This window comes from Octopus bimaculoides, chromosome 2 (assembly GCF_001194135.2).
Source record: "Octopus bimaculoides isolate UCB-OBI-ISO-001 chromosome 2, ASM119413v2, whole genome shotgun sequence".
Taxonomy (NCBI): domain Eukaryota; kingdom Metazoa; phylum Mollusca; class Cephalopoda; order Octopoda; family Octopodidae; genus Octopus; species Octopus bimaculoides.
The window spans coordinates 145,029,694-145,038,776 of record NC_068982.1 but is presented as its reverse complement, the minus strand read 5'-3'; the positions used below and the strand labels follow the sequence as shown (position 1 = coordinate 145,038,776).

General features: G+C 37.2%; 1 protein-coding gene across 1 annotated transcript in view; it reads left to right on the top strand.

The window, feature by feature from the left end:
- Positions 1–9,083, top strand: part of LOC106880286 (tachykinin-like peptides receptor 99D) — a 234,156-nt gene that overhangs the window by 145,811 nt on the left and 79,262 nt on the right. The window contains exon 3 of the mRNA XM_052965651.1: positions 2,570–3,093. Coding sequence (XP_052821611.1) covers positions 2,609–3,093 — 485 coding nt within the window. The 5' untranslated portion in view covers positions 2,570–2,608. The remainder of the gene's footprint in view (positions 1–2,569; positions 3,094–9,083) is intronic.

Genomic DNA, 9,083 nt, shown 5'->3' with positions numbered 1-9,083 from the left:
TATATATATATATGTATATATATATATACATATACCAACCAGCTGTCATATTCTGGATGCGCAGCAAGGTTAAAGAGTGGGGGAAATCGTCGTAAGAGTGTCTGTCTCTGCTCATTATTACATAGATGCCTCAGGTGATGAGCAGACACAATCATTACTGCACCGGCCATAAAAAGCTTGGTGGCATTTCTTCCAGCTTTATGTCCTGAGTTCAAATCCCACCTATGTCAAGTTTGCCAAGGCCGCGTGCTGGTAAAAACGTTAGCACACCGGGCGAAATGCTTAGCAGTATTTGCCTGACTTTACGTTCTGAGTTCAAATTCCACCGAGGTCAATAAACTAAGTACCAGTTGCGTACTGGGGTTGATCTAATCGACTTCCCCCTCCCCCCCAAAAAAAATTCGGGCCTTGTGCCTAGTGTAGAAAAGAAAAGGAATTTCTCTCGGCTCTTTACGTTACGTTCTGGGCTCAAATTCCGTTTAGGTCAACTTTGCCTTTCATCCTTTCGAAGTTGTTCAAATAAGTATCAGTTGAGCTCTGGGGTCGATGTAACCGACTAACACCCGCCTGCAAAATTGCTGACCTCGTGCCAAAATTGAACAGGATTATTACATAGATAGCTAGAACAGTTAGTGAAAACATTGTACATGGTACCAAGCCATACTCGTTTGGACCTGACGGCTGGCTCTTTATCCATTAGACCGATGAATTAGACTTGTTCTCAGAACTGGGTCACACAAATCTAAGAGAATCACAGCTATATTTTCATAATTAGGGGGAAATTATAGATAATGTTACTGGTTAATTGTTTCCAGCCATGCCCAATTAATCTATTTGTTAATTACTTAATTTGATCTTCAACATCAAGCTACGGTTAGTGCATTTCGTGTTTTGTTTTGCTTTACTGTTTTGGGTTTTTTTTGTTTTGTTTTTGTTGGGGTTTTTTGTCGGAGTTTGAATTAAATCTATTTTGGAACATTGATTTTTGGGGAAGTGTTCGTTTAGTCAGCGATGATATAAAAAGAATTGTTGCTCATGACGTAAAAAGTTGCACACAACTTCATAAGCCTACTGTGCACCCAGAGTATATGATTATAATTAATATTTGGAATACTGTAATCTCTCGACTATCGCGGATTTTACGTTCCAAAATCCCCTGCATTATGTGAAAATCCGCGAAGTAAAAACAGTATTGCACTATGTATTTTTTTAAAATTATTTTTATAATTTGTATATATTTATTTTATTATAAATGCAAAACAACACCATGGAGGAATCGGCGTAAGCATATATAATAAACTGCGATAGGTGAACCGCGATAGGTGAACCGTGATAGGTGAACCACGATATGGCGAGGGATTATTGTATTTAAGGCGGTGAACTAGCAGAATCGTTAGAGCGCTGTGGAAAATGCTTTACAGCATTTCTTACGTCTTTACGTTCTGAGTTCAATTTCTGCCGAGGTCGACTTTGCCTTTCATACTTTAGAGGTCGATAAAATAAGTATCAGTCGAACACAGGGTCAATGTAATCCATTCACCTCTTTCACCAAACTTACTGGCCTTGTACCAAAATGTAGAATCAATATTTGGAATATTCATTTATTTGATAGTGAGGAAAACAGTTGGAAAATATATGACCACAGCTAGAATATCTAAAACCATATGCCTGCTCGATTAAGTCTGGCCTGAGTTAAACAACAATAGTAAAAATTGCCTTAAGGTCTTTTGTTACATCTCTTTATGTTCTGATTTTAAATCGCACCAGCGTCAGCGACTGTCGTTTATCTTTTTACAGACTGCACAACATATGCCATTTCTGTCTTGAAAGCAGATGTACTCGACTGTACTCGAATTCAAATGATTGACCTTATGACAATATTAGAAATTATTATTTGAAATAGAAGATAGGCGGCGTTTTGGTGAAATCATAAATGCGTCTCACAAAATGCTTAGCAGCATTTCTTCTAGCCCTTTAGATCCTGAGTTCAAATACCACCGAGGTCAACTTTGCCTTTCGTCCTTTTAGAAGAGATCGATAAATTAAGTACCAGTCAAGTACTGACGTAGATATAATCGACTCCTCACCTCTAAATTGCTGGCCTTGTGCCAAAATTCGAAAGAATTGTTTGAAGTAGAAAAACGTACAATATCCACGGCAAAGCTATTAGAACAGCGGACGAAATAACTTTCTGAATTTGACCTCATAAAATCCTAACCAGCAACGACTGCCCAAAACAGGCCCAAGATTTGGAGGATTGTCACCTGAGTGGGGTAAAGGAATCATCAACAAATGGTAGATGCAGCGACGCGTTGTTACAGTGCATTCTCCCATACTATTATCCTCCATACTACTACTACTACTTCTATCTTTATGTTCTGAGTTTAAATGCTTCCGTAATTAACTTCGATTTTTTTTTTATCCTTCAGGGTTTGATAAAATAGAGTACCAGTCAAATACTGATGCTATAGTCTTGATATCAAACCCTTCTCCAAAACCTTTATTTGAAATCATTTACATGAAATCATTTCTTCATCATTATTTTCTTCTTTTTTTTTCTTTTCTGCAGGTACAGAGATTTTTTCTAAGAACCGCCTAAATTTTACCAATGAACGCGAGTCAGAAAATTTCGGCTTTTTCTTTGGCCAGAACGACGATATCAAGTCTGCTCGAATCCCAAGCTGTCCAAGATAAATCCTCCAGTTATGATGTGACGATCGACTGGGCAGACAACACAACTACAGAAGAATTATCCACCTTAGCACCGACCAATCCATTCATTCTGCCATGGTGGCAACAAGTATTTTTCATTATCATCTTTCTCGCCATGATTATCGCCTCGATCGGTGGAAATCTCATTGTTATGTGGATAGTTCTCTGGCACAAGCGTATGCGAACCGTAACCAATTACTTCCTTTTTAACCTGGCATTGGCAGACGCTCTTATATCCGTCTGGAACACTCTATTCAACACAGCATATTTGTTGTATAGTAATTGGTGGTTCGGTGAGGACTTCTGCAAATTTTCCATGTTCGTAGCTCCTTGTACGACGTCTGCCAGTGTGTTTACACTTATGGCCATAGCTATCGACAGGTAATGAAATATACTCTATATGCTATATAACTAATGTTTAACAATGTACATCTGAGATTCTTATCGGTTGTGTATACGTGTTTGTGTGTAACTGAACGTATACAGATATCTATCCCTTTGCGTTTCTTTATATGAGAAATGCAAATAAACAGATATCTGTAAATATAACCTGTACGCATGTATTTACACATATATTAATTCGAGATATACAAATGGAGTGGTGCGTGTGTACGTATATGTGTAAGTGTGTGTGTGTGTGTGTGTGTGTGTGTAAGCATGCATAATTTCTCATAGAGCAAACAAAGAAATCATTGAATTAGAGTTAATTTGTTGGAAAAGGCCTGCGTTGTATAATTAAATAAAATTAATGACGTTGAAGAGGTAATATTTTATATTGCAAACTGTGATGTTAGGAATATAAGAAATTTAAGAACGCTAAATGGGCAGTTGCTGTTTTTGTAGTTTTCGAAGCATTATTAATGACAACGATTTCACATAACTGAAATTAGGTATTAAGAAGAATAAACTCGTCCATTTTGCATAAAAATTGTTACAAGACTTAATTAATTAAGTTAGAATATATATACATATTTTATATCGTAAATTTTGGGACAAATTCAGAAAACCCATCGGGAAGTTAGAAACATACGCGGTCTGATCAATAAGTATCCGGACAGTTGCCATAGTAACGAAGCTAAAGTATGTAGAGTAAAGCTGCTTGGAAAGGATTGACCTTAAACTCTGCTGTGTATGCACACTAAGATTTAACTTTCTAGCTCAATTCCGCTGCTTACAGCAGTGCTTGGAAGGAAGATGTGTAGCGTGTGATCGTCGCATTGACCAAGACTGAAAAAGTTGTCATGGTGATACCTGCTCAGAAGCCAGCGCACAGTTGCAGAAAGTAAATGGAGAAGAGTGTATGAGCCCCACACAAGTGTACGAGTGGTTCAGACGTTTTCAAGATGGCCGAAAATATGTCGATATTGACGAACGTTCTGGGAGACCCGCAACCAAAACAACTGAGAAAAACATCGCAGATATGCGTGCAGCTGTGAGAGGAAATCGTCGAATTACCATCCGTGAGTTATCAGAGCATGTGCAAATTAGTTGCAGTTCAGTTCAGTCCATTATCCCTGAAGATTTGGGTATGAGACGCGTGTCTGCCAAGTTTGTGCCAAAACTGCTTTCAGCTGACCAAACAGACACTCGGGTTTCAGTTGCACAAGATCTCCTTGATTGTGATGAGAACGATGAGGTATCGCTAAGCTTTTGGCAAAATTTGATGCAGATTCTCTGCTCAACTTTCTCTGTCGTGGTCAATGCAACGATCACACGCTACACACCTTCATTCCAAGCACTGTTGTAAAACAGCGGAAGTGAGCTAGAACGTTAAAACTTAGTACACATGCACAGCAGAGTACAAGGTCAATATGTGCTAAGTGGCTTTACATTGTGTACTTTAGCGTCATTACTATGGCAACAGTCCGGATATTTATTGATCAGAATAATAGAATCTTATATAACCTTTAAAAAGTAGAAACATTTTACGTAAGATGTGAAGTTATTTTATGATAAATAAATCAAGGTGTAAAAAACAGAAGCATTCTTATAATAAAAAGTTTGTATTTGTGAAAATATAAATTTTAAAGCAAATATCCTATTACACAGAAACAGTGCTAAAACAAAAAAGATTTACTGTTCAAAATGAATGAAATCTCTATAGAATATTCTGTCTATTGATAAAAACATGAAACTTAAAAGGGAAAAAAATCATTACATAAGAGTTCTGAAAATAACTAAATATGAACAAGTGGAAATTGGTGGTTTGTGTGATATTAAAAGAAATTAAAATAAATTATAGAGCTGAAGTGATAATAAATATCAAAGATTTATAAAGATGTGGAGAAATTATTTACAAACATACAAATCTCAAGTTGACAAATCATTATGATTATAAGAGTGAGTGGATATAAAGACAAGAAAATATATCAAATACCACACTTATGTACACACATATAGATGGATAGACAGGGAGAGAGAGAGAGAGAGAGTGAGAGAGAGAGTGAAAGAGAGAGGGAGTGATAGAGGGGGAGAGAGAGAAGAGTAGATAGACAGATAGATGTAGTACATCCTGTGTGTGCAGATTGGTGTACGACTGCTCCTGTTGAGTTTAGAGCTTTGTGTATACTATCATCGCCCAGTCTGTTTTCATAAAAGTGGTTTTTGCTTACTACTGTGTTGTATTACTGATTATGATACAAAGAACATATGTTTATCTCTTCTCCACTACGTACGCTTCAACGTTGTAATTGTTTAAAACCTCTGCTTTGGATGTTCTAATTGCAACTGGATTTTGAATCACAACAATCATCGGGGGATCACTTTATTGCATTGTGTTACGCACATACACAGGCACATACATACACACACACGTATATATATATATTATATGTATATATGTGTGTGTGTGTGTGTGTGTGTGTGTGTGTGTGTGTGTGTGTGTGTGTGTGTGTGTGTGTGTGTGTGTGTGTGTGCGTGTATATATATGTGTATATATATATATGTGTATATATATATTTGAGGAGTTTCGTTATAGGTATAAAAATATACCATAAAGCAAGTATTAAAAAAAATGGAGAAAATATGTAGAATCAAAAATAGATTTATTACAAAACTGGATTCAATGCATACGTACGTTTCGAAAAACAATGCAAATGTGTAAGCAAAAAAAAGCTTTTAATCATAGTAATTATAATTAAATTTATGCATTGTCATTCTCATCTCTTGAAGAACATCAAGAAAGTTTTATAAGAGGAAATAGAATAAAATAAAATAAAAATAAAAATTAAATTAAAATTAAAATAAAATAAGATACAATAAGGGAAAATCGGATAATTTACAAACCAAGTTGTGAAGGAAGAAAATAATGATAACAACAATAATAATAATAGTGAGAGAGACGAAAAAGAAAAAGAAAAAGAAAAACATATCAATGTGTATGCAAGTCTATATGTGCAGTAAAACTATAACATAAGAATCTAACGGATATGTTTAAAAAAATAGTAACAGGTTGAGACAAAATACAATGTAAACAAGGCTACGCATGCCTAGTAGAGTACAACGTAACAATTTCGCTAGCAGAAAAAAGCCATAGAGAGTTATACGTATACATAATAATATTGAAAAACGAAGAAAAAATATGCTTATATATATATATTACCAGAAGGTGAGAAACAAGACTATGTTTGAGAGTGATTCAATATATAAGTAGAAAATATGAATGCAGGCAGAGACAAAAGCAAAAAGATTTTTACCAAAGAGAGACTATTCACACGAGGGGTTGCTGAAAAGTTCCTGGTTTTGGGTAAAAGAAAATACAGGAGGATCAATTAAATATGATTTTATCGAACTTATTCCCCTCTCAGATTCACACACTTATTGCAGCAGTCGTTCAGTTTTTCAGTCTTTGTAAACCATCTAAAAGAACTCGGAAGGTTGCGCTTCCAGCAAGGCCTTTCCCGATACCCTTAAAGCCAAGAACTTTTCAACACCCCCTCGTATGTGTGTGTGTGTGTACGTACGTACATACATACAAACATACATGTATGCATGCACATACATACATACATACATACATACATACATACATACATAACACACACATAAGTATATATGTTTGTGTTTGTATGAGTGTATCTTGGGCCCTCAAGTTCCGATGGTGTCGAACGGTGCCATCGTGATATCTTGTACAACATTTTTATCCATGTCTTGGTTGCATGCCAGAACTCAGGTTCCCACTGACAATTGCTGGTTCATTCTTTGGCGTTGTCAGTCCATCTTCTACATGGTCCAACTCTCTTTCTTCAACCTCCACAGTTCCTTAAAGAATGATTTTTACAAGGTCACTGAATCTTATTATACCACCATAGTATCTCCTTTTCTTTCACTGTTTTGATGTCTTCACGAAAGCTAGTGCGATTCTTGAAGATTCACGAATCCGATCATCTGTGTGTGGTCTACGTAGAAAATGTGTAAACTACTCCGACAGCATCTAATTTCCAATGCTTGTATCTTCCTCTGAATTTCTGACATAAAAGTCTTTATTCCGAATGTATAGAGAATATGAAAAATACAAGTGCATACGGGACTCTGACTTTGTTGTTGATAGTGATATTCTTATTTCTGTATATTAGCTTGAATTTAGTTAAGCTAGTCATTATCCATATGATTCGGCCATTTTTCCACAAGGCTCACCTGGGGAGGAAGCTTGCTAGAAACTCAGTAGAAGAAAAGCAGTACCTCACAAAAATAAGGATTGACTTAAAATAGGCTAAACGTCTATTTGTGGAGGCGCGTGGCTTAGTGGTTACATTGTCAGCAGCATGATCGTAAGATTGTGGTTTCGATACCTGGACCGGGCAACACGTTGTGTTCTTGAGCAAAACACTTTATTTCACGTTGCTCCAGTCCACTCAACTGACAAAAATGAGTAACACTGCGATGGACTGGCGTCCCGTCCAGCTGGAGAGCACATACGCCATTGAAACAGGGAAACCGAGCCCATGAGCCTGGCTAGGCTTTAAAAGGGCGCGTTTATTATTTATTTAAACGTCTATTTATCAATAATACGAGGAAATAGAAACACTAGGTTAATGTCCGGTGTGCGTAAGACCATTGGGAATGACGTAACCCTTAGCTTTTGTTCAGACATATCCCTGAATTATATGAGCACTAATGAGTCCACAACAAGAATGGGGAGTATAACTGAGCGAGCCGATCTTCTTTGGAAGGCATGCAGACTATAAGAAATGCAGCCCACTGCCTGTATACATACACACTGTCAGTGATTTGTGATCTCTGCAAAGAGGCAAAGTCTAAGCTGTCAGCTCCAATAGGGAATTGTGCCGAAAGAGAACTCAGGACCCATCGATTCTATTTATCCCGAAGAGCATGAAGATGCAACGAAATAGTACTTGTGTCTGAAGATCCCCCCAACTTTCAACCAGATTATAAGCATATTCATACACATAGAGGTGTGTGTGTGTGTTTGTGTGTGTGTGTGTGTGTGTGTGTGTGTGTGTGTGTGTGTGTGTGTGTGTGTGTGTGTGTGTGTGTGTGTGTATACCCAGTGAGTCAGCCTTTTAGTGGTCATTTGTATGAAATTAGGAAAAGACATGTAATTCATCAAAGAAAAGCTGTATTTGAAAACAAATTGATATAAATAAACTTGAGAATCCTTTTATCACACCTACTCAATAGATCCACCGTTAGCATCAATGGTTGTTTCAATACGAAGTCGGAAGCGTTGACGTGTGCGAATCATGTGACCTTTATCAATTTTAGACATAGTGCCGGTTATGGCGAACTTGTGAGATTCTATGGTGTTATGGGGGTGTTGATTAGCCTTTCTCTCGACTATGCCTCCATATGTAATAGTCCAGAAGTTTGAGGTCTGGTGAGCTAGGAGGCCATGTGTCTGGAAGAACATAATCATGCAGATTGGCACGCGCATCAACGCTTGGGTTGCCCTAGCCTTATGAGACGACACAGAGTCTTGTTGGAAGACTGTCTTTCGTTGCATACACTGTCTATCTAGAGCCTCGCAACTTTCTCCAACACCTCTATCTAGACAATGGCATTGACTTTTAAGCGCTTTGAAAAAAAGTTAGGAGGCATGACTTCTCCCTCATTACTGACGACTCCCAGATCTATCACAGTTACTAGGAACTTAGTATGCATGATCGTTGAAACCTCGTTCGGGCCTCTGCATAACCATCCGTTTACATTTTGGTCTAGATCGGAGAAAAACCAAAGCATTCTAGCCTCTTTGTGCTTTAACTTGTTTATAAAGCTCTTTGCATGGATAGAGCGATTCTCTATTGTCACATCCGTCGTAAACTGACTCTACACATATATGTATGCATATATGTGTATGCATATATATATATGTGTATGCATATATATATGTGTATGCATATATATATATATAT